At 43.8% G+C, this 26,228-nt stretch overlaps 1 protein-coding gene across 2 annotated transcripts in view; it reads left to right on the plus strand.

Annotated features, from left to right (window-relative positions):
• Positions 1–5,152: 5,152 nt before the first annotated feature.
• The window catches only part of WASF3 (WASP family member 3), a 41,840-nt gene continuing 20,764 nt past the window's right edge, over positions 5,153–26,228 (plus strand). For both annotated transcript variants that reach the window (XM_047074654.1, XM_047074694.1), the window contains exon 1: positions 5,153–5,285. In XM_047074654.1, coding sequence (XP_046930610.1) covers positions 5,153–5,285 — 133 coding nt within the window. The remainder of the gene's footprint in view (positions 5,286–26,228) is intronic.

Here is a 26,228-nt window from a genome sequence, read left to right on the forward strand (position 1 = left end):
TGGGGTCCCGCTTCCGAATTCCCAGGGAAGGGCTCTGGCCTGCTTTCAGCCGCGTCTGGAATCTAGTTCACGGTTATGTGAACCAGGTTGTCTGTCTCTAAATTGAAACATTTCCCAGAAAGGTTGGGCGAACTACAGGTTTAATAGCAATACCTTATGTAACCTCTAATAATCCATAAATGTATGATTAGCAATCTTTGATTTTTTTCTTAGCGCACAGGATGACTTTGAAGAATGCTCCGGATGCATCCTAGTTCTTCAAGCGAAGGAATCGAGAGGCATACTTAAGTGATTTGTTGGTGACTAATTGGGTTAGTTCATTACGTGTCTGTTTTTGTCGTTGCAGAGCATTTTCAAGAGTAATGAGTGACCCAACGTTTTCCCCTTTACCTCTACCCTGCCGTTCAGTGTATTCAAAACTGGATTAGTGTCAGATAAAATAAAGGCCGGCCGGGGGAAAATTCACGTGTTAGGGTACTTCACCCTGAATCGGGAAGTCATGACAGTCATTGCTAGGTAATTAGAACTTTCCAAAGGAACTACAAAGCCATTTTTCTAAAGTTGAGAGGAGAGTAGCATTTCCTCTCTGTGTTGTATCGTTTGTATTTAGACAAGTGTGGGGGAGCCAAAGAGACGTATAACGACCGTGAGAAGTGAAGGCTGGGATTCATTAGGGCTGAAATACTGGAACAACAACACTCAGTGCCCAAGGAGAGGGCCAAACAGAGACGTGTCTGCCTACACATGTCGGCGTGTAACCAGCAGACGGTTTTCCAATGCTCAGGTTGTGTTGGGGACCCTGGAAGTCGGTGTGGGAAACACAGAACTTGTAGGCTCAGTCCCTGATTTCAGAAAGCTTCTAGTCCACTTCGGGAGGGAGTCCTAGCCTGGGGCCAGGCATGTAGACTCCTGCAGTTCGCTTGCAATGGTAAGCAGGGACACAGATACATCGCTGCCATGTTGCTTCCTTGGAATCCTTCTCACACTTCCCTGTTGTCTTAAAATACAGTATGCTGGGGCGCCTGGGTGGCTCATTCGGTTGAGCGTCCGACTTCGGCTCAGGTCACGATCTCGCGGTCCGTGAGTTCGAGCCCCACGTCGGGCTCTGGGCTGATGGCTCAGAGCCTGGAGCCTGCTTCCGATTCTGTGTCTTCCTCTCTCTCTGCCCCTCTGCCGTTCATGCTCTGTCTCTCTCTGTCTCAAAAATAAATAAACGTTAAAAAAAAATTTTTTTTTTTAAATACAGTATGCTAATTGAAAAGGTGGCATATGGGCTGGCCGGCAGATCAGGAGGTGATACCATAAGGTAAATGTTACAGATCCCAAGATGAGGGGACTGCGTGGGGGGAAGCACCGGGTTCGGGGGGTACCTGGAGACAGAGCGAAAGAGGAAGCTGGCGTGGAGAGCCTTTATCGCGGTTTCTGTGGGGAAGGATGGATAAGGCAGGCTGAGCAGGTTTGGGATTGGCCACTTGGAGTAATTTCAGCAGGCTTTGGGGCGTAATGTTGTCCCCGGTTGTCTGGCACCTGGTCCTCGGGTGACTGGGGCAGTTGGACGGTGGCGTGGGGTGTGAGAGCGGATAGAGGAGGTGCGGCTGTGGGTTGATAGGTTTGCGTATGAGAGGCAAGCTCCTGGGTGAGTTTACCAGCTCTAGGAATTGGCTAATCCCCGGAGGACCGATGCCTCCAGGGACCTCCGTCTGGCTCCAAGATGTCAAAGCATCAGAATGCAGAAATAAAAGATGTGGGTACTGCACCCGCTTAGACTTAAGCTTTTTTTCTTTGGTGCCCTAATAACGCCTTAAGCAAGCCTCTAGGTGAGCCCTTTCGGTGAGGCCGCAGTACCCATGGAGCCTCCTGGGACCCACCGTGTTGAGCCAACAGTTCACTGCGTGAACACAAGAGGGGGCTGTCTTAAATACGAAACTGAGGGCCATGAGCACCTCTGACTGAGAACATTGGGAAAATCCTGTGCGCGTTTTCAAGATTCCCTCGAAACAGACAGCCAGTGGTAGCTCCCACATATGCCCTGATGAATGGCAGGTGTATCCGATATTGGGGACCCAGCCCAGGGAAAGAGGGGAGGGAGGTATTAACTAGCTGTGGCCGTGTTTCGGACATGTTGGTGGGACCTCTGTGATACGTGGATGATTAGATTTCTGTGCATTTGAATAAATCGTAAGAGATGTGGTGGTGGGCTGGGGGAGGTGTACCGGGAAGGTTGCTGGGCATGTCAGAGGCTGAAAAATACGGGTAAAGAGTGACATTTCATCCTGGATGAACACAGAACGAATGTGCAGGAGGGGCCTGTTATATGCGTAGCCTTCAGCTCCTAAATCTTACATTTACCCCAAACTCTCATAAATCCCTCTTCCGAGAAATTATTTAAAAGCTAATTCACACTTGGGCCAGTTTCACAAGTCGGTGTTATAAGCAGGCTGCCCGAGAATTCAGAGTCTTCTAGAACATCCAGTTCGCTAGCTTATCTGTGCCGTCCTTAGAAGCTTTTGCCACCACATCCCTCTCCATCCCCCACCCCTGATCGCTCCGTGCTTCTCTATGGATAGCATGGTTTTTGTTGCTTAATTTCCTTCTCGCTTTCCTGGAGCGAGTCCCCGTTTTCAGTAGTTTTCTTTCCCATACTCTATGCTTTTATTAAGTTTGTTAATGAGTTTTCTCTTTTTCCCTTATGACAAATTCTGGCTCTCTAGTTCATTTTATTGTGATTAGTTACCATCCTGTCCTGTTGTTCTAATGTGGTTCCAGAAAGAAATGACAACTCACAGTAAATCTTCTGTTTTTTGCCTTGAGACTTGGACCTCTGGAATTTTCATATTTTAGCATTCCTTCCTTGAGTGTGTACATCTTCTTTCACATAATTTCTATGCGAATATTGTTATCTTTTGTGGTTCAGCCTTATCGTCGGCTAGTAAACCGTTCCTTTTACTAGTATGATAGAAATAATAGTTAACATTATAACAACATATAAGAGGTCATTAAATTAATAATCAGTCACATTTTTTTTAGTGCTGCTACAGTTCAGGCTGTTCTAAATGATTAATATATGTAATCGTTCATTAGATTCGCACTCTCTAAGGTAGGGACTGTTATATTCTCCCCATTTTACAGGGAGGAAACAGGCACAGAGAGGTGAAGGGATGTGCTGTAGGCATTGCGCCTGCATCAGTGGGAGTGGTATTTGAATCTGAAAATAGGGTCAGTGTGTTGAATGACCACCTTCATGGATATAAGGCCGAAATAGTCGATTAAACGTTGGATAATTGGACAGAACTTTTCCTTTACAGCTCTCACCCCCTTTTGCCTTCCTTTGCTTCATTCTCCACATTACCACACAGGACCCTTGTTCACCCTTCAGATTTCAGGTCCCGCGTCCATAGGAGCTTGTCCGTGACTCTAGACAGCTGAGCACCCTGACCCCACAAACGGTTTTCTAACCCCGAATTTGTTAACCTACGCGGTCGGGTCAATGTCTCTCTCCCTCGTAGAATAGAGCTTCAATGGGAAGGGGGGTTCCTTGTCTGCTTTGACTCCCCATTGGATCGTCAACCTCCTACACTGCCGGGTGGGTGGTAGGTGCTCTGTAAGTATTTATTAGATATATGAGCAAAAGTTTTAAAGAAAGGAGGAAGAAAGGCAAAGATTTATTATATGCTTACCACATTCCAGGATCTTTAGGTACAGGGTACCATTCAGTTGTTGTACCAGTTGGAAATAAGTTTCACACCAGGTAACAGAAAGCCCAACTACGGTGGTTTAAACAAATAGGATGTTATTTGTCTCCCGTAACAAGAATTCCAGATTGGCACTTCAGGGCAGGTTTGACCGCTGACCAACATCCTAGGCTCTTGTGTTTCTGTACCTCCAAGTTGGCCAATATGATGATCTTGTCAAAATAACGGTTATGTCCCAGTCACTGGATTTTCTACTGTCGTATGAGCGGTAGGTTGGTTGTCTAAGTAGCAGGTTTGAAACTCTATATGCCTCCTTAAACAAAAAGTTGAGACTTCATGTTATTTATAATGTACTTTTTGCGGAGAGAAGTGAAGAGGATTTCCAGGTTTCCCCACATTGGGGAAAGCTTTCCTGAAGTGTCTGGTGATCCTTCACTGTGCATTCTTATGTCCGGGGCATTAAAAGCCATGTGGGAATTGTGCGGGGAGAGATCATTGGCAGGTGTAACTGGTGGGTGACCTGGTTGGCATTTTGCGTAGGGGGAAGCCCTGGCGCAGTGTCCCATGTTTGTAGATCTCTCTTCCAGTATTCCCAGGGAGGGATGTCCCAGTCTCTTTGGGTGGGAGTAAAAACCAGGCTGCCAGGGCTCTGGGAGCCACGTGGAGAAGCCAGCCAGGGAACGAGGGTGTAGGGAGAAGCCCCGTCTTACGTTCAGTGTAGACTTTGATTGAATACCCCTGGTCTCAGTGCATTTCCTACCCCAACCTTTAGCTCTGCTTTGTGTCTCAAGTCCAAATCCTGGAGTTCACCAGAAAGTAAAACATGCCGGGGAGGGTGGAGTGGAGGCAGCCCAGGAAGGGAGAAGGAATTTGTAAATGGATTTTTAAAAGCTAGTCCTCCTGTTGTCATATTCCTTCGTGTAGATCCTTGTGGTTCATCTAGTTCATTAGCTTATCCCACTTGGGAAGCCATCCCCTCCCCCCCACCTCTGTCCATTTTATGCATACCTGTCACCTTCTGTTCCTGAGCTGTTGTTGGGGAAGGTGGGCAGTGGGCTCACTTCCTTTCTCCCTTCATTGGCCTCCAGGGTATGGCCTTGTCTGTGTCTTCATCTGATTAGGCTCTGTCCAGTTTGGGACCGCTGTGTCCTTTCCTGCCCTTAGCACTTCTGGGCTTACGCCTTTTTGATCTCTCATCATGTTAGTAGAGAGGGAGGGAAATGCATGCATTCAGTCATTCATACTTTACTAGAAATCTTGCTTACATTATCTTTCTATAAAAGTCGGGTTGTATGCTAAATATATCTTGGCAATCGATAAACTTTTATGTAATTAATTCGACATCTGCTGTGTTTCTAGCTGATTGTCTCACGTAGAAAGGATAATGAAAACTCTAAGTTTCTTAAAATGTGACTGTGAGCTTTTAAAAAAATGTCTTTTTGATTTTCAGATCGTGAGCCATGCCTTTAGTGAAGAGGAACATCGAGCCCCGGCACTTGTGCCGGGGAGCCCTACCGGAGGGGATTACCAGTGAACTTGAATGTGTAACCAACAGTACCCTTGCTGCTATCATACGCCAGCTCAGCAGTCTAAGTAAGTCATCTTCTGTCTAGAACACTTTTTTCTGATTACCGATGGCATGTGACGAACTTTAACGTCAGCACATGGGTTTCACTTCAGTCGTTAGTTTTGTCCCAAGAAGAGACCGCAGCTTTGAAGGAAAGAGCCCACCCCCGCCCCCTCCCGATTTTCCCAGAGTGAAATAACTCACTGGTCTTACGATACCAACTTTATGTGCTGAAGACGTAAAGTTCAAATTGACCCTTTTACAGATTGTTAGATAAGACCGAATTGTGGATTCAAAGTAGTGTCGGTTCTTATTAAATGAGGATTAAATGATTGGTACTTTTTTTTAAAAATGTGAATTACTTTGTTAAGCTTGGACAGGACTGATTTTTTTCTTTTTAACGGGATAAATTAAAAACTTGTTAACACTTGTAACATGCCTGGCACAGAGTAGGTGCTCAAGTATTTGTTGATTAACTAATGCTACAAGTGAATTGACGATTAAAGCCAAAAAGTAGTGAGATTTGCTGATTTTCACTTACTAAAATGCAGGTACCAACTTCCGAATTGAGGTCAACAGATAAACTGTTACATATACAACACTGTGTATGTATTACATGTGCAGGTATATAAACGCAAGCAAATATAAGGAAGAAAGGACTTTCTGTTATTTTCATTTTGAATATGAAGGTGAAACACCCAAGAAATAGTTCATTTCTTAAGACTCAGATATTCACAAAAATGCATTTTCCTTCAAAGTTTCTTGAAGTCAGAATGTTTTCCCCCTAACTCTTACATTTATAAAATGATCTTGTTATCTTACTTTGTCCCACTCCTTTTTGGTTTAGATGGTTTACACCGCATTTGGGTGACGGGTTTTCACAGTAAAATGTTCCAGAAGCTCTGTTAATAATTAGAAAATCCTCCATAATTCCACCTACTGGTAGCCTCAAGCATAGAAATATGCTTTTTAAGAACATTCAGGTACTTTCTGGGGTGCCTTGGGAGCTCAGTTGGTTAAGTGTCTGACCCTTGATATCGGCTCAGGTCACAGTCTTGCAGTTCATGGGTTTGAGCCCTGTGTCCGGCTCTGTGCTGACAGCACAGAATCTGCTTGGGTTTTCTCTGTCTCTCTCTCTGTCTCTCTGAGCCCCTCCCCCTTCCCCCCCCCCCCCCCCCCGCTGGTGCTCGCTTGCTGTCTCTCTCTGTCTCTCTCTCTCAAAATGAATAAATAAACATTTAAAAAAAAAAAACACTCAAGTAATTTTATTTAAATTTTGAAGAAGAAACATTCTGGAGAAGTATTTTTTGTTTAAAAGAATTGTACAGTGTTGTTATATTTTTCATATATCTATAATCATTGGCTGAGGCAAAAGTAACTTGAAAATTACTTAAAATCTGTTTCGAAATAGATATCTTTCGGAATCTAAACTAATTACAATTGATTTTGAGTAGCGGTTGTTGATAAAATGTATAAATTGGCATAATTACAGGAAAATAGCTGGTAAATTATCGAAGGCTAGAAATGTTTCTGTTTGAATTCATAATGTTTTTGTAAGAACACTCTGGTCTCTTGTCTTTATGGCTGAAATGTCCGTTGACGTAGAGTATAAAAGATGGAAACCAACATAAATCGTTGAAGTTTTAGTGGTCAGGCTGCATCTCATGCTGTAATAACACTCAGCCTCATGTTGTTGGTTGTGTTTATGGCGTCTGTAAGCAAACCCCACATGTTCTATGTTCTGTTCCCCGTAGTCTGCTCATGGAGGCAGAATAAGAATGGCCCCTCTAAAGATGTCTGCGTCTTAATCCCCGGAACCTGTGGATACGCTATGTGACATGATGGGGAAATGAAGGTTGCTAATCAGCTAATCTTAAGAAAGAGGTTAGCTTGGATTATCCAGTGCAATCCCAGGGTTCCTTTAAACGTGGAAGGAGGAGGTGGAACAGCCCACATCAGAGCGATGTGATGTGAGAAAGACTGAATCAGCCGTCGCCGGCTTAGAAGATGGCAGAAGAGATCGTAAACCGCGGAACGCGGGCCACTTCTGGAAGGTGGAAGAGACCAGGAGATAGATTCTCCTCTGGGGCCTCCAGGATGAACGTAGCGCTGCCAAAACCTTGATTTAGCCCAGTGACATCCCTTTCAGACTTCTGACCGCTAGGTTTCATCGCACCCACCTAATCCACTCAGGGATGGGCACCGACCGGTCTCAAGGACAGTCAGCCTTAGTTAGGCTGCCCCAGTGGGTCCCAGCCCTGTCCCTGCTAGAATCACCTGGGGTGCTTTAAAACAAGGCGCTAGGAATCCCCCCAGAGATGATGATTGGAGTGTGCCCTGGCAGTGTGATCTAGAGAATCTGGTACCGTGTATCCGCATTGAAACGTTGAGCCGGGTCAGCCCTATGCTTGCAGGAAGTTTGACCTAAGAAACACGGCGAGCTCGCTAGGTTATTATGGGACCTGCTGCTGAAGTGTCCCCCAGGACCGAAGCAGTGATGGCCACCCGCAAGCTGAAGCTGGGGTTGTGGGCAGAGTTTAAGAGAAGGCAGAGGAAGCCAGCTGGTGAAGGCAGGCGAAAGCATGGGCAGAAACAGGAGCTGACGGGGAGAGAGACCGCAGGTCGCAGCCTGGCGGAGGCAGCACCTGGTCCCTACACCTGCGTGGGGGAGCTTTCCCTCCAGTTCAGGGGGCGGTGGTCGGGCATCGTCAGAGCACACCTGCTACCTTCCCCTTCCTCGTGATCCATGCTTGCGCCCAAAGAGACTTCCGGAAAGGGGACTGTAGTGATACGTAGGCCAAGGATGTAATTGTACGAAACTAATACACCTAGTTACTTACTGGTAGTAGAATAGCACGTTGTCGGTTACTAGTGATTTATTCATGAGTGATTGTTCACTCGGGATCCCCTAGGTGCAACGCACAGCAAATAAAATCGACTTGGTACCTGCGTGGAATTTTAAAAGCATATATAATTGGCGGTGATGTCATAGAACAGGAAGCATATGCACTTACTGTGACGATGCTCTAGCACTCACACGTGTAATAAATGACCGCTCCATTTGGGGTGACTCCATTTTGGGGGGGCTTGCACGGAGTCGAACTATATGACAGGAGATATTTTTTGATCTAATTTTTTATGATCTCAACTTGCTAGGAAGAATCAGAATTTAAAAATTACGTTTTTCTGTTATTTTCTAATTTTGTAATCCTTCATCAGGTATTTTTAAAATGAAGTTTTAGGAATGCATGAATCTGTCATTCAGAGTCTTCTACTGAGTATTAATTCCCAAGATAAAGTCAAAAAGGAATCTATTTTTTTATCCCATTAGGCAGTAGGCCCAGATAAGTCTTAATCTTTCCTGCTTCCCTACCCACCGTCCCACACGCCATGACCACCCCTCGTGGGGGTTCCCCAGGTTAGGAGCGGGTGATGACATCACCTGAACTTCTCATGAACCATACAGAGAGAGGCTGGACTCCATCTACACAGGCCACGGTGGGCAGAGTCCCATGGGAACTTGAAGGATTTGCCTTGACCCCACACACACTCCTATGCGCCTGAACAGCAGAGACTTGCCCTGGGCGACCTTCTGCGATGGTCCAGGGTAACTGATTCTCCAGTAGGTGCAAGGGAGGAAGAACAGACCAGGAATCCACAGGAATTTGGTTGCTCTTTTCCAAAAAGGAAGACTTAGAAATCCAGGCCCCGTTTCACCAGATCATTCTGATTCTCATCACGTGTCTGGGGCAGTTCAGCATCATGCAGATATCACTGACTTTGCATAATCAAGAAAGGAATATGGTCCTGGAGACCAAATAGACCTCTGAAGCCCCTAAAATTCTGCATAACTTCTGGGAAATCTATAGGTTTTTACCAAGTACCATGTTCCCATTATATCCAGATGAGACACTTGACTTCAAAGGGTGAGAAATTTTGTCAGCTCTAGATTTTTTTAACCAGGCTTTTCAGGGAAATGAAATCTTTTCAATGAGAAAATACTGATTATTGTAATGAGTTTAAGAACAGTCACAGAAATGCAAAAGATTTGTAACTTGAATCGCCTTATAGTTAAAAGATCAAAGCTTTCTCCAATAAGGAATTAGTAATTTTCAGATTTTTTTTTTTCTTTTGTGTGTTCCTGACTTCTAATAGGAGTGATCTGGGGGAAGTGGGAGGAGACAGGGAAGCCATTATTTAAAACAGTTTTGGTGGGGCGCCTGGGTGGCGCAGTCGGTTAAGCGTCCGACTTCAACCAGGTCACGATCTCGCGGTCCGTGAGTTCGAGCCCCGCGTCAGGCTCTGGGCTGATGGCTCAGAGCCTGGAGCCTGTTTCCGATTCTGTGTCTCCCTCTCTCTCTGCCCCTCCCCCGTTCATGCTCTGTCTCTCTCTGTCCCAAAAATAAATAAAAAAACGTTGAAAAAAAAAAACAGTTTTGGTTAGAGGCGCCTGGGTGGCTCAGTCGGTTAAGCGTTCGACTTTGGCTCAGGTCGTGATCTCGCGGTCCGTGAGTTCGAGCCCCGCGTCGGGCTCTGTGCTGACGGCTCAGAACCTGGAGCCTGCTTCTGATTCTGTGTCTCCCTCTCTCTCTGACCCTCCCCCCATTCATGCTCTGTCTCTCTCTGTCTCAAAAATAAATAAACGTTAAAAAAAAATTTTTTTTTAAACAGTTTTGGTTAATAGTGTATTACTTGGTTTTCTAACTATGGAATATTGACTTTTTTTCCTTCAAATAATGACAGTTTAGTGTAGCAATTAAATCAGTGCTTTTTCATCATTTTGCTTGATTAATAATCTGAGTACTCTTGTTCCTATCAGCTAGTTGCTCAATTAAAATTACAGTATCTTGCAATCAAATTCCTACTGATATTATAATGTAATTTTAATATAATTTGCATTAAAAAGGACATGGGAATATAGGACATTTGTGCCAAGGATGACATAAATCCTCTTTAATACCTCTAGGCTGTTTTTTACTACTTCTTTTCTCTTTGTTCTTGTAACAATAATGGTCTTTCTTTTCCCATCTGAAGAAGCCTCCCAGGATGTCACAAAGAAAGGGATCAGACCTTTAGTGCAGCACCCCCCACCCCAAGGTTTTTGCTTGTATTAGATGGCATTAATGAGATTATACAGAGAACTTACAGAGCACAGGAAAGCACACAGGAAAAAAAAATTGCAAAATTTTCATTAATCAGAGAAGGTAATCGGTAATGCCTTGTATACATCTTCATAAAAATTGTATCTTATACATATGGTTTTGTATCCTGTACTCAATATATAGTAAGCATCTTTGTTGATTCTTCTAGGACATAGTTTTTAATGGCTAGAGATTATTATATTGATATACCGTAATTATTTAACCATGTTTCTACTGTTGGACATATAAATTGTTTCTTTGTTAAGGGGTGACACTATCATAAATTCTTGTATAAACCAGTATATACATCTCCGGTTATTTTTTGTATTAAAAAATTTTTTTGAGACACCATTCATTTTAAATATACCTCTCCTTTAAAAACTTATTACAGAATCAGCTGCCTGGGTGGCTCAGTCGGTTGAGCATCCGACTTCGGCTCAGGTCATGATCTCACAGCTCGTGAGTTCGAGCTCCGTGTCAGGCTCTGTGCTGACGGCTCAGAGCCTGGAGCCTGCTTCAGATTCTGTGTCTCCCTCTCTCTCTGCCCCTCCCCTACTCACACTCTGTCTCTCTCTCTCAAAAATAAATGAACATTAAACAAATTAATTAAAAAAATTATTACAAAATCAATTTTTCTGTTAATTTCAGTGTTTCAGGTAATTGCATGAATAAGAAAGGAGATCTGTCGACTTCTCAAAGATTTTAATAAATGATTAATATTTTTACTAATAATCCTTGTGATGCATACTGTTTCATATCAAACCAAATGCTAGATCAGCATAAAAAATACTACCTATTAATGGGGAGATACCCGGGTGGCTCTCAGTTAGGTGTCTGACTTTGGCTCTGGTCATGATCTCATGGTTTGTGAGTTTGAGCCCTGTGTGGCGCTCTGTACTTACAGCTCAGAGCCTGGAGCCCACTTTGGATATTCCCTCTCTCTCTCTCTCTCTCTCTCTCTCTCTGTCTCCTGCTCCCCCACTTGTTCTCTCTCTGTCTCCAATATAAATAAATAAATATAAAAAAAAGATTAAAAAAATACTACCTTAAGGGCTTGCTCACCTTTGGTTTATCTAATCAGATCTAAAATTTGGAGTTAGATTAATTGATTATATCAAGTGCAGTTCTACTCAGAATAGAGATCTAAATATTTTGAAGGCATGCACTAAATAGATCTCTAAGATGTTTGTAGGGGGATATGGGGGAGGAAGGGGAGATACCCAAATGCAGTAGGTACAAGAAATAGGTCACAAGTACATTTCCATGCAGTGTAAGGCCAGGGTTAAAAGGCTATGTTAGGAGAAAACGTACTGCTGTATCTGGATAGAGGTTGACTGGAAGAAACAGCAAGAACTTTAAAAATTTTAATGCTTCAAACTGAGATAAATGTTTGCATTTCTTGTGGACTCAAACAGAAAGCCAGTGAAGGGAGGTGAGCAATGTATACTTAGGAAAACCATGAGATAAAAGTTCTGTCAGCAAATTGGAGGCAAGTGTAAGAGGCTCCCCTCCCGAGAGGCAGGATTGTTAGGAATTCAGGCACTTTGCGGACCCATCATTTGACCTGAAATATCAGAAATACTTCCTTACAGGCGTTATAGAAGTAATTATGACTTAGATTGTTTTTCATTTCTCCTTTTTCTAGATGGACCTCTACATAGCAGAGTTTAAATGTAAGATAATTCATAGGAACACAAGTTGGAGAGTCCAGCCAAATCTGTATGTTTAGTCCTATCATTGAACTTCTGGTTTATCATCTGTATCCTTCCTGTTTCATGAGTATGTAGGCTTATGTGATTTATAGATGGTTCCCTTTCCCTTTCTTTCTTTCTTTCTTTCTTTCTTTCTTTCTTTCTTTCTTCTCTTGAGAGTGTGCAGGAGTGGGGGAGAGGAGCAGAGGGACAGAAAGAGAGAGAGAGAGAGAGAGAGAGAGAGAGAGAGAGAGAGAACCTCAAGCATGCTTGACGCCCAGTGCAGAGCCTGATATGGGGCTCGATGCCATGACCCTGGGATCATGGCCTGAGCTGAAATTGAGTCAGACTCTCAACTGACTGAGCCACCCAGGCATCCCTAGATGTTTTTCTAATTGTTTTGCTTTACTAAAGCCGACCATCTAAAAACTTTGAGGGAAGATTTTAAAGGTTTTTAATATTCTAAAATTTTGCTATGCTCACTCCCACATTAGGAACATGATTGTTATTATCAGCGGCCTAAAGTAGCATTCTTCTGTCAAGCGTGCCCTTGTATAAGACTAAACATTTGCTATCTCATTTCTACTGTTCTATATACCTTGTCCAGTGAAAAAAATACAAGACATTCAGAAAAGGAGAAAAATGTGACTTCATAATTAAGAGAAAAAGCAACTGGTGGCCGCAGGACCCATAGATGACCCCAGTTTTGGAGTAGCTGAAAAATGCTATGAAAACTATATTGAAGGTGACTTCCAGGTTCCAACCTGGCATTGAAGGGGCTCAGAAATGATTGGTGATAAATAATCGCAAGAAAAAGCTGAACAAATTGAAAACCCAGAAGCTTCTCTTCGATCTATCAGAGAACGGAGGTCACAGTTCAAACCACTGCCCCCACGTGTGGAGAGACTGGTGAATTGCTGAGGGCTCAGTGAGAACAAGTTTGAGAGTTAAAAGCTCTGGGTGGGGGGGTTCATTCTTCGTCGGGCTTCCACACTTCCGTGAGTTTCACTGTCAGGTGCCCTACTGTTCTCACGGTAAACATTAGAGCAGAATCCCCTTGAGTTTCCATCAGAGGAAACTGATGGGCCACCTACTCCAGCCCCTTCTCGCCTTCCTTTCTCATCTAAGGGGGAGCGGAGTGAGACCCGGGGGCCTAGGCTCACTGAAAGACTGACACCGGGTCATAGGGCTACCATCAGTAGGTGAAGGGATAGGAAGATGGGGAATATACGTGGACACGGTGGGGTATTTATTCAGCAAGGAGAAGGAAGGACATCCTGCCATTTGGAACATGGATGTACCTGGGGGACTTTATGGTGAGTGAAATGAGCCATACAGAGAAGACTGTATGATCTCATTTATGTGCGGAATCTTTAAAAAAAAAAAAAAAAATTGAACTCCTAGAAACCAATAGTAGAATGGTTGTTGCCGGGTGAGGGCTGTGGGGGAGGGGAAGCAGGCAGATGCTGGTCAGAAGGTACAAGCCTTTAGCTTTCGGTTACAGGATGACTAAGTTCCAGGGATCTAATGTACAGCATGGTGACCATAACTAAAAATACTGGATTGTATGTTTGAAATTTGCTAAAGGAGTAGATGGTAGGGGTTCTCACCAAAAAAAGAAAAAAAAGAAAAGGTTTGTGAGGTGATGGTATGTTAATCAATTGTGGTAATCCTTTCACTATATGTATTTCAAATCATGACATTGCACACTTTAAATATATACAGTTTTGTCCGTTACACATCAGTAAAGCTGGAACCAAAGGGCATAGGACTCTAGAACACTTTCCCTCCCCCCACACCTTCCCAACACGTCACCAAAGGCCTTCGTATCCCAGTTTCCTTTGACCCTGTACAGCATGTCTGGGTTTCACCAAAAAAAAAAAAAAAAAAGAAATTAAAAGGTAAAAAACCCAGTTTGAAGAGGCAGAGGAAGCATCAGAAGCAAAGTCAGATATGGTAGGGATGTTGTAATTATCAGACCAGGAATTTAAAAGAGCTGATTCATATGTCAAGGATGCCAATGGAAAAAGCAAACAGGATTCAAAAACAGATGGGTCATGTCAGCAGAGAGATTGAAGTTATAAGAAAGAGTTAAAAAAATATATTGGAGGATAGATCAAAAAACTAGGTGACTGACATACATGAAGAAATAGAGAATTTCTTTTCTAAAAAAATTTTTTTAGTGTTCATTAAAAAAATTTTTTTAACATTTATTTATTTTTGAGAGACAGAGGCAAAGCATGAGCAGGGGAGCGGGGGAGGGAGAGAGATACAGAATCTGAAGCAGGCTCCAGGCTCTGAGCTGTTCGTCAGCACAGAGCGTGATGCAGGGCTCGAGCCCATGAACCGCAAGACCATGACCCGAGCTGAAGTCGGGTGTTCAACCGACTGAGCCACCCAGGTGCCCCTAGTGTTCATTTTTGAGATAGAGACAGAGCACGAGCAGGGGAGGGGCAGAGAGAGAAGGAGACACGGAATCCGAAGCAGGCTCCAGGCTCCGAGCTGTCAGCACAGGGCATGACATGGGGCTTAAACTCACAAACCGTGAGATTATGACCTGAGCTGAGGTCAGACGCTTAGCTGACTGAGCCACCCAGGCGCCCCAGAAATAGGGAATTTCAGCAGAGAAATGGAAACTATAGAGAAAATAAATAGAACTGAAAATGCCAGTATCAGAAATAAAGGAATTCACTTGATGGTCCTACTTGCAGAATGGACACAAGCAGAAGTGGCTTGGGGACAAACCAGTAGAAATTATTCAAACTAATTCACAAGAGACACCGAATGATAAAAAAGAAAAAAAAAAAGAACAGAACCACCAGAATATGGGCTAATATCAGAGGGTCTAATACGTATGTAATTGGAGTCCCAGGAGGAGAGGAGAGAGCAAAAATAAGGTAGACAAAATAACGGATGAGAATTTTTGAATATTGATGGTAGATACCAACCAGCGGGTTCAAGAAGCTCAGCAAATTTGCCGAAGTGTAAATTACACAAAATCCCATTTAGTCACATCCTAGTAATATTGCTGAAAAAACGAAAGTAAAGAGAAAATCATAAGCAAGAGGGAAAAAACACATTACGTATAGGGCGGGCACCGTGTTAAGAATGACAGCTGATTCTCATCAGACACAAGACCAGAAATGAAATATGAATGAAATGAAGGGAAATGGAAATGAAATAGACATATTTTATTTAGACAAAATCTGAGAGAATTCATCTTCAGTGTATCTCCATTACCAAAAATGCTAGAAAAACTCTTTAAGCTAAATGAAAACGATACCAGATGGTAGCCTGGATCTGCAAGAAGGAATAAAGATCAACAGAAGGAGTAAATATGGGACTAAAGAAAAATGGGCATTAAAATGATATATTTGTATCTCTTTGCTTAAAGGCTGTTGACTGCTGAAAGTTTATTGTAGAGTTCATACCCTGTGAAATTAAAATATATGGCAGTAAGAGCTATAAGAGTAGAAGTGGGGAAATGGAACCTATGTTGCTGTGTTTTACATTGGTTTTGAAATACTGTACTATTTGAAAGTACATTGTGATGAGTTAAGGATGCCTGTTTTAATTTCCGGTAACCTCCAGGGTAACACACAGAGGAGATAGATGGAACCCCGAGGTAAATCATTTGGTTTTCCCAGAAGAAGGCAGGAGAGGAAGAAGAAAGGAACCAAGAACAGAAAGGACAAATGGAAAACCAATACCCAGGTGACAGAATTAAACCCAGCCATATCAAGAATTACATTAAATGGAAACATGTTAAATACCCACTTAAAATTTAAGGCAGAGCTTAATCAGGTTAGGTAAAAAAGCAAGACTAAAATACATGCATTATTAAGGATGAAGACACAGATTTAAAGAAAATAACGTAAAAACTATACCATGTGAACATAAAGCAGAAGGAAGCTGATGTGGCTATATTAATGTCAAATAAAGTAAACTATAAAACAGAGAGAAAGAAGGAATGTTCCATAGTGATAAGAGCTCATTTGTCAAGAACTCACAATTCTACATTTTAGTTTAAAAGAATGTGGCGTAACAATAGAACCAAAAGGGAGAAATAGACAAATGAAGAATGACAGTTGCAGATTTTAACAAAAACCTCTCGGTGAATGCTAAAAAAAAATAGACAAAAATCTGTAAGAATATAGATGGTTTGGGGCGCCTGGGTGGCTCGGTCGGTTGAGCATCTCACACTTGATTTTGGCTCAGGTCACGATCCCAGAGTCATGGGATTGAGCCCCGTGTCGGGCTTTGTGCTGAGCGTGGAGCCTGGTTAAGATATATTCTCTCTCTCTCTCTCTCTCTCTCTCTCTCTCTCTCTCTCTCCCCTCCCCTCCCCTCCCCTCCCCTCCCCCAGCCCCTCTCCACTGCTTGCACGCTCTCTCTCTTTAAAATATATGTAGATTTGTAGATGGTTTGAACAACACTACTAACCAATCTGATTTAATTGACCTTTATAGAACACTCAACTCCCAAATTATAGAATATACATTCTTTTAATGTTCACATGGAACGTTCACCAAGATGAACATAGGCTCAGCCATAAAATACTACATTTAACAGATTGACATCTTGAAGAGTATGGTGGTAATGAGACGGTAATTATAATAATCTTTTAAGAGAATTCTCACATATCAGAAGATGAAGCAGGATCTTTTAGAATAATCCCTGGGTCGAAGAAGAAATCAAAAAGGAAATTAGAAACTGTTTCTAATGTGTGATAATGAACCATGTATTTCTGGGATTTCCTTAAAGCAGTGCTTAGAGGGAAATTTGCACCTTTAAATGCTTATGTTGGAAAAGAAGAGGGATTTAAAACCGTGGGCACGTTGCTCAGGTGAGCCCTCAATGTTGCTCTGCGATCCTGCTGCAATTGCTTCGTTAATCCGTTTCCCTGCCCTTAGGGTGCCTCTTCTGTACCTTTTCCACCTCAGACCTCCCCTCTGAGCTGACGACTTGTTTCTTACTTGGTTTGGAAAAGGAAAGCAGCCAGAGGAGAACCAGACATCCCTTCTGCCAGCTCGGTCGGCCAATACCAGACGGAACCCGGATGTGCTGGTCACCCTCCTTTCAAATGGTGACTGTTGATGTTTCTTTCAGACACACCGGACCCGATACCCTCCTGCTCGCTCCAGGACGGCGTTCACCCTCTCTTTTTCCTGCAGTATCTTTCTCCCCTCCCTGCCTCCATCATTTCTACCAAATAGTAAAATATGGAGAAATCTCTCGACTTAAACCTCCAACCGTCCTCTACCTGTTTCCCCATTTCTTGGTCCCCTTCACAGCAGGATACGTTGAAAGGACCTTCCTTCCTCCGCTGCCTTCACTTCCCTCATTTTCTCTTGTCCCCATTAAGTCTTGTCCCCTCTACACTTAAAATTTGTGCTTGTCCCAAGCACTACCAGGGACCTCCCCATGGCCAAGCCCAGTGCTTAGTCTCGAGTCTGGAGCAAACTTCTTGACCTGGCTTCTGGGCCAGCGCGCTCTGGTGCTTCTCCTCCGTCACAAGCTGTTCTTTATTAGTCTCCTTTGATGATACCTTTGCACGTGGGAACACTCCAGGGCTCGGTCACCGACACTCTTCTCTGGCTGTTCCCATTCACTAGGCGATCTCATGACTTGAAACACCGTCTTTACGCCGATGACTTCCAAACGTGGGTCTTCAATTCTCACCTCTTCCCTAGATTTCAGACTTGTGTACACAACTGCCTACGAGGTATCTGCACTCGGGTTTTTGTTTTTGAAAGTAGGCTTCATACCCAGCGCAGAGCCCATCGTGGGGCTTGAACTCCCGACCCTGAGATCAAGACCTGAACTGAGATCGGGAGGCCGACACTTAACCGACAGAGCCACCCAGGCTCCCCTGATTCACTTGGCTTTCTGAGGCATCTCACACCCTACATGTCAAAAGCAGAATTGTTTCATTCTTCTTTCTTCCCTGCCCCCCCCCCAGTTCTTTTCTATTTGTGACCCCCTTCTCTCCTACCGCATACCTTCGGAGTAGGGAGCACATCTCTACACCTGTTGGCACCTCCACGGCTGAGCCCCCACGGTGTCCCTCCTCAGTGCTCAGCAGCGGCCTCCGGTCTGGTCTCCCCACGCCACTCATCACCCCACTTCACAGGGAAGGAACTTATTTGCCTGCGCTCGTCTCCTACTTTTCCCTCCATTCACCGGACTCCAGCCACATTGGCCTCCTTGAGGCCGCCCTCCCACACCAGCTGGGGTTCTGCCTTCCGCCTGGAAGGTTCCTCCCTGAGATGAGATCCGCGTACGTTTCCCTGGCCTTTGGTGACCGCCTGCGGGGCACCCCCTTCCTACCACTCTCTGCGCCCTCGCTGTCTTACTTTCTTCACAGCGCGTATCATCACGTGACGTGTCACCTGTGTGTTACCTGTGTGTAACGTCAGCTTTGTGGCTGTGTTCGCTGCCGCGTTCCTTCGGGCGACTGGGATGGCACCCGGTGCGGAGGGGGGTGTTTATGAAATATTTGCTGAGTAAACTGAATATGCTTAACAGTCAGCTTCTATTATCTTAGTTCTTATGAAATGCTAGAAAGAGTATTGTGAAGAAGTGTACAGAAAAGTTCACCACGGTTGCCTGTGGGTGACGTTTCTACTTTTCTGAGTTTTCCAGATTTTCTATCATGAGTGTATATTTTATACTCCCAGAGACACTTCAGTCATAAGGTGTTCACTAGGTTTTTTGGCTTTTCCACAGACTGGTCAACACAACGAAGACAGAAGAAAGAAATCGGAGTGTCAGCAGTAGATGGATTGGGCTTGGGGCCATTTCTTTCTACTGTTTACTCTTCCGTGTTTTCTGTATTTTTTATAATAAGCATGGATTGCTTTCATAGAAGGAAAATAAAACTTTAACAGGGGGGAAAAGGGGCGCCTGGGTGGCTCAGTCGGTTGAGCGTCCGACTTCAGCTCAGGTCATGATCTCGCGGTCTGTGAGTTCGAGCCCCGCGTCGGGTTCTGTGCTGACCGCTCAGAGCCTGGAGCCTGTTTCAGATTCTGTTGTCTCCCTCTCTCTCTGACCCTCCCCCGTTCATGCTCTGTCTCTCTGTGTCTCAAAAATAAATAAACATTAAAAAATAAATAAATAAAAGGGGGGAAAATCCTTAGGGCCCCCAAATTATAACTTGGTATTTTTATGGAACTCAGTGGTCATTGGACTTCACCGCAAACACTACAATAAGGTTTCTTTTTTACCTTATTTTGAAATGACTTCAGACTTCTAAAAAGATCAAAACAGTAACGAGTTCTCAAACTTTCACCTACATATTCTTTTTCTCAGAGACTCTTCCTCCTGCCCTCCCTTCTCCCATACACACACGTACACATATATATTTAATATTTTATGTGTATGTTTAGCATTTTTAAAATATTATATATTTTATGTTTAGTATAATATATATATTTAATTCTCTTCTTCGGCCTGAAGTGGCCTCAGTCTTTCTTTGACTTGATGATTTGATATTTGAAAAGGGAACTGGCCGTTTCTTTTGTGGAATGTCCATTGGTCTGGGTCTCCTGAGGTTTCCTCTTGATTAGATTTAGGAAATCGGCAAGACTGTGACAGAGTGATAGTACGTCCTTCTCAGTGCATTTGTTCACAAAGCACACATCCTCTGCTTGTCCCGTAACTGCCCATGGTGACTTCGCTCACGTTTTGTTTTCCGTCATGTTGGCGTTTTGTCCGTAGATTTCCGTAGCTAAAGTTGTGTCTCCTTCTGTAATTGGTAAGGATCTGTGGGGAAACATATTGAGACTTTGTAATAGCCTGTTTTCATCCACTGCTTTCCACTAGTCTTAGCATCCCTTGATGATTCTTGCCCCAAACACTTACTGTTGTGGTGGTTGCAGAAAGGTGATTTTTGTGGTTCCCTAATTCTGCGTTTATTAGTTGGAATTCTGCTGTAAGTGCTTTCGTTTCTTCTCTTGTCATTCATTCATTCAATCAGTTTGAACTCATGGATTCTCATTTTATTCTGTGGGCTATCATCCATTATCTTTCTTACTTATTTTGATGCTCACATTTTCCCAGATTTGGCCAGTGGGAGTCCTTTCACGCGGGCCCCTGTGTCCTTTTGACTCTGCCACTCTCTGAGTACTCCTGTATGTTTTTAGAAAAGCACAGCAAAAGGTGTGCTAAGCTCCTCTTGGCCTTATCCACCCTCGGCCCTAGAATCAGTCATTTTTCCAAGGAGACTTGTTATTTTTAGTGGTGAGTGAAAAGCCAGAATCTCGACCAATCAGGATCGAGGTGCTAGGGGTGCGCACTAAAATTTCTGAAGGGCCTTGTTAGGACTGGTTTCTTGTTCTACAGAAAGGACTCCTATCAGACAACGGTGGTTGTTGCCAGTAAATCGTCGCTTTTGAATACAATTGAAAATCCATGCATAATTTTGACTGCTTCGGCAGCTTAGAGGCATACTTCCCAACCTGACATACCTGGACACGAATTTGTAATGGTACCGATAAATCCATAAGTAGATCCTTTGTCAGTAAAGAATGAATAAATTACACTTAGCTCAGCGTGGTCTTCAATTCAGAATGATTTTAGTTTCGCTATTAATGGACTTGCCACTTCCAAGAGCGCGTAAAATTAAGCTTTTGAAGTAAGTTGCTGTTTGCAAAACTGAATACTGTAATTTGCAACATTTTAGTCTCGTTCATCAGGAAAATATAGTTTCTCCCATTTTCTTCAGTCACTTGTTGGCTTGCAGCAGCTGGCAAAAGATGAAGTATGCGGTCCTCAATTTCTGTGTCTTTTTTTTTGTTGTTGATAAATTAAGAACCTCCGGGGCATCTGGGTAGTTCAGTGGGATAATCGTCTGACTCTTGATTGCAGCCCAGGCTGTGGTCACGGTTCTTGAGTTTGAGCCCCACCTCGGGCTTTGCGCTGACCGTGCAGCACCTGCTTGGGATTCTCTCTCGCCCTCTGCCCCTCTCCTGCTTGCATGCATGGTCTCCTTTTCTCAAAACAAAACAAAACAAAACAAAACAAAACAAAACACTAAAAGAACTTCCTACAGAAGTATAGTCAATGGCATGGTTTTTGGTCTTTGGTTTTTGTTTTTTTCCCGAATAGGGTTAAGCATTAAAGGCAGAGGCCACATGTTATTTATCCTTGTCACCTTCTATAGTATCTAGGCGAACGTGGTTCTCAGCAGTAGTCGCTGTGCTTGGAGAATGCTGGCGTGACTTTGGCAAGGGACGAGAGTATATACTCCCATATTCTTGGTGATACATGCTGTCCCTGTTAGATCTCTGTATAACTGAAGGGAAAGGGGAAGGATTTGGGTGGGCAGAGGTGGGAATCACACTGGAATATTTTTTATTTTTCTTTTATTTTTTAATGTTTATTTTTGAGAGACAGAGTGTGAGCAGGGGAGGGGCAGAGAGAGAGGGAGACACGGAATCCGAGCTGTCAGCACAGAGCCCGACATGGGGCTCAAACCCACGAACTGCAAGATCACGACCTGAGCCGAAGTCGGACGCTCAACCGACTGAGCCACCCGGGCGCTCCTGGAATATTTCTTTTAAACTATGAATGGCCAGATAGAGAAACAAAAATTAGTTGGCTCTATTTGATCATGTCTCGTATTCAAAATAAACAACTGATAGGCTTGGGTAGATACCCTTTGGAACCTGGTACTTTGTCTACAGATCATCCAGCCTGAACGGGCATTTTCCCGAATAAGTGTCATAAACCAGAACTTCCAAAGGATGTTATTAGGTGGTGCCAGGCCCAGTCCGTTTGAAAACATGGTATGCTAGATGCTTCTCTTACAGATTCCTATTGCATATGAGCATATTAAAGATTTGAGATACCCCAAGGCATAGAAACACGTTTGTCGAATCTTTTCAGCCCAGCATTCCCCAAACTTACTTGAGCAGGGAGCATTTGTTGGTTGTGTACGTGTTAACGAGAAAACACTGGTAGAGATCCTGTGTTTTTTTGTTCAAGAGGTACTTGCTGAACACTAACTCAGCACAGGCAATGAAGAGATAAAAGGCTTTGCTCATACCCGCAAAGAACTTCTGTAAAGACAACGTTTGAGTTACGTGAAGAGTCCTGTGACTGAGGTATGCCTAGGGTATTGTGGGAACACAGAGGGAGGCATGATCTTCCCCCGGTCTGCATCCAGAAGGATTGATTTGGAGTTAATACGTTTTTATTCACTTATTCCAAAATCTTTTTGAGCACATACTATAAGGCAGACCTGCCCTAGACCTTGGAGATTGATACAGCAGTGCCTGGGGCCCAGTAGAGCCCTTGTCCTCTTGAGTCATACATTCTGGCGGAAGGAGACACGCAGGAAACACGAGGAATAGGCACACGTGTCCGGTGAAGCTCAGTCAGTTAAGCGTCTGGCTCTTGGTCGCGATTTCGCGGTTCGCTTCGTGAGTTCGAGTCCCAAATCGGGCTCCGTGCTGATAGTGTGGAGTGGGATTCTCAATCTCTCCTTCTCTCTCTGCCCCTCCCCCACTTGTGCGTGCGCTCTCTCAAACGTAAAAAGAAAGTACGAGGCTACAATTATAACATGGTGGTAAATGCTAAGGGGAAAACTACAGCAGGGAAGGGCCAAGGAGGTGTGTGTGCCTCTAGTGTGGTGAAGTGATTGCAATCTTAGCTAAGGTTGCTAGAGACGTCTCACTTCGAAGGTCACAGTTGGGTACAGGCCCGGATGAAGCGAGGGACCAAACCATGTGAGTTTCTGGGACATAAATGGTCCAGGGAGAAAGAACAGGAAATGCACCCCCCCCCCAAAGGCAAGTATGATTGGCACGTCTGAGAAACAGCAGGAAGCCAGAGTAGTTGGGGGAGTGGAATATGCGAGGGGGTGGCATAGTGGATGAGGCCAGCGGGGTAGGTGGCGTTCATCACGTGACCTGTGGCTTTTGCTCTGGGTGGGGGGACAAAGGGCGGAAGGGTTTGAAAGCGCAGAGCGGTGGCGCCACCTGTGGGGAAGGGCCATGGGCACCGCAAGTAGCCCCTTCGGACCGGAGCACAAAGGGAGGGCACAAGTGAGGTGACCGGGGCCTTGTGTGGCCTGCCAAGAAGCCTAGAGTCTATCTTGAGATGCTGGGGGGGAGGAGGGACAGTCAGATCTTTCTTTCAGAGAGATCACTTGGCAGTGGTGTGATGAACAGGTTCGAGGGTGGGAGGCGAGCCTGAAAGCAGAAAAGAAAAAAAAAAACCAACAACTGTGCTTGTTTAATTCAGGAGGGAAACGGGGAGAGTCGGAGCTCAGGGGCGCCGGGAAGAGGCAAGTGACAAGGTCTGGTGTTGGGTGAGCCGTAGCGGGAGGCAGCAGCCACGCATGACCCCGTTACTGCGTGGGCTTCCCTTTAGGTGATTGATGCCTCTCCACACGGGGGTGCAGGTTTGAGTTAACGTGAAAATGAATTCCTGTGTGCACTTGTGCAGCATTTTGGGGTTCTGTAGGACATCAACGTGGAGATGTTCATGAGCCAGTTAGGCACACAAGTCCGGCACTCAGCAAAGGGTTCCGAAGGCAGTGAACACACGCTAATTCTGGATATCGCATCTAGTTACAGAGTTTAGAAATATGTAATTTGTGAGGACTTTATTTCATTCCCTTGCCTTTGTTGAAACCGTTTTGTATGTTGTGGCAATGGAAAGCGTTGGCAGAATTTTAAGCGACTCTAGAGGATCATACACTAGATAACAGACTTTAAGAGAAATGATTTATTGCTCAGCTGACATCAGTGGCCTTGGGGATCCCCCTTCCATTTTTGGCAGAGGGATGACTTTTTAGATACAGAATGTTTTTACTGATTCCTTTATTGCTCTCATTTTTAAAGAGAAAGTTCCTCCTGTTAGGATAGTCACACTATGGGAATTTATGACATTGTACTGCTTTTAGATTCACAAGAAATGCTTATCTGGTGTCTGGGAGTGACCATTTAGGCAGCAAATATTTTAGTCCCTTTAATTAAGTAAACAGGCAATTACCGAGTGGCTTGTGGCCTGAAATAATTTGTGGAAGTTGCTAATTTCTAGGCAGGGAAATTCAAGGAAGTATATGATAAAATGAGGAGATTAGAAGCTAGAAGACCAAAGTTTAGTTCCATCTTTTTCTGCCACTTACTAGCCATGAAATTTGGACAGATCACCTTTCTGATGGTCAGGTTGGTCATCTGGAAAATGAAAGCAGTAACTCGCTATTGACCTCATAAGCCGATGCGTTCTTTGAACAGGCGTTCGTCAGGACTCATTGGTCTAGCTAGGGCTGGGCTGCAACACTGAACAGACAGGCTTCGTTCTTATTCTCACATCTTGCAGTGTTGTGAATTACAGCAGACAGTCTGCAAAGTGGATATCAGACTGTGTAAATTGTAAAGCACTATGAAAACATCACGGTTATTCTCGCTTTAAGTAAGTATTCTTTCCAGAAGAATTAAAATGAAAACCTTATGCTCTGTGAAAGATAGGAGGATAATAAGACCTACCACAGACTGGGAGAAAATGTTTGTAGAAGACATAATCTGATAAAAGGCTGTTGTCCATAATATACAAAGACCTCTTAAAATTCAATAAAAAGAAAACTAACAACCTGATTAAAAAATGGGCAAAAGACCTGAACAGACATCTCACCAAAGAAGATGTACAGATGGCGGTCACAGCACATATGAAAAGGTATTTAATATCGTATGTCATCAGGGAAATGCAAATTAAAATGAGAAAACCACTTCACACCTTTCAGAATGGCTAAAATCCAGAACACCGACAACACCAGATGCCGATGAGGGTGTGGAGCAATAGGAACTCAGATACACGGCTGGTAGGAGCGCAGTGATACCAACACTTTGGAAGTGAGATCATGACCGGAACCGAAGTCGGACGCTTAACCCACTGAGCCACCCAGGCGCGCCCCGACTGCCTGTTTCTTATAAAAATAAACATATTCTTACCATACAGTCTGGCGGTCCTGCTCGTTGGTGTTTACCCAGATGAGTTGAAAACTTTTGTCCGCGCAAAAACCTGCACACAGCTGTTTATTCCTCACCACCAGACACGAGAAGCAACCCAGGTGTCCTTCAGTAGGTGAATGGATAATCACACTGTGCTTCGTCCAGACAGTGGGACGTTACTCAGCGCTAAAGAGAAACTAGCTGTCTTGCCATGAAAAAGCATGGAACCTGAAGTGCTTATTACTAAGCAAGTATGATTAATTGTAATTAATGACGATTCCTACTATATGACATTCTAGGAAAGGCAAAACAAGACAGTAAAAATCAGTGGTTGCCAGGTTGAGAGGGGGTGGGGTGAGGGAGGTAAACAAGTGGGAGCATAAAGGATTTTCAGGGCAGGGAAGCCGTTTTGTTGAAACTGTAATGGCGGATACATGTGTCTTTTATGCGTATGTCAAAACCCATGGAATGTATACCATCAAGAGTGGACGGACCCTCCTGGAAACTAGACTTTGGATGTCACGATACATCACTGCGGGTTCATCAGTTACAACAAATGCATCACTCTGGGGTGGGATGTTGATCGTGGGGAGGCTGTGTGTGACGGGGTTAGGGAATATATGAGAACTTTTCTGTGCTCTCTGATAAATTTTCCTGTGAACCGGAAACTGTTCTTAAAAATAAAGTCTTATTTATTTATTTATTTATTTTTAAAGTGGTATCTCTGGCAGAGAGAAGATGCAGCTCTGCCTCACACAATCAGGGTAGACGGTTATTAAGTGTTTGTTGAATGAATAAAGGAACGATGTTAGGATTTGGAAATTCAAGCAGGTACTTACTCCTGTCTTTTCAGAAATGTTTTTTATTACATTTTTTAAAAAGTGAGAGTAGTTGTGTCTGGCACTCATAAAGATCCATGCAGAAAAAATTAACTCAGAATGCAAAATAGTGATTTTTTGAGAGTGCCAGATTTTTAGAGAGTGCTTAGATTTCAAAATATGGATTAGAACAATTTAATGCCACTAGAGAATGTTAGGCGCAGCGTAAGATACCTAATGTTTCTGATTGTGAACGAAGCGGAATCTTAAATTTAGAAACCGACATGATTTATTTAATTCTCACAGGAAGTAAAAGGAAGGTTAAGTTCCTGAGATTCTATTTATACATAAAGCATGCAA

This window comes from Lynx rufus, unplaced genomic scaffold, assembly GCF_022079265.1.
Source record: "Lynx rufus isolate CCGP_SWC_20201006 ecotype Redwood Valley unplaced genomic scaffold, mLynRuf1.p SCAF_1, whole genome shotgun sequence".
NCBI lineage: Eukaryota > Metazoa > Chordata > Mammalia > Carnivora > Felidae > Lynx > Lynx rufus.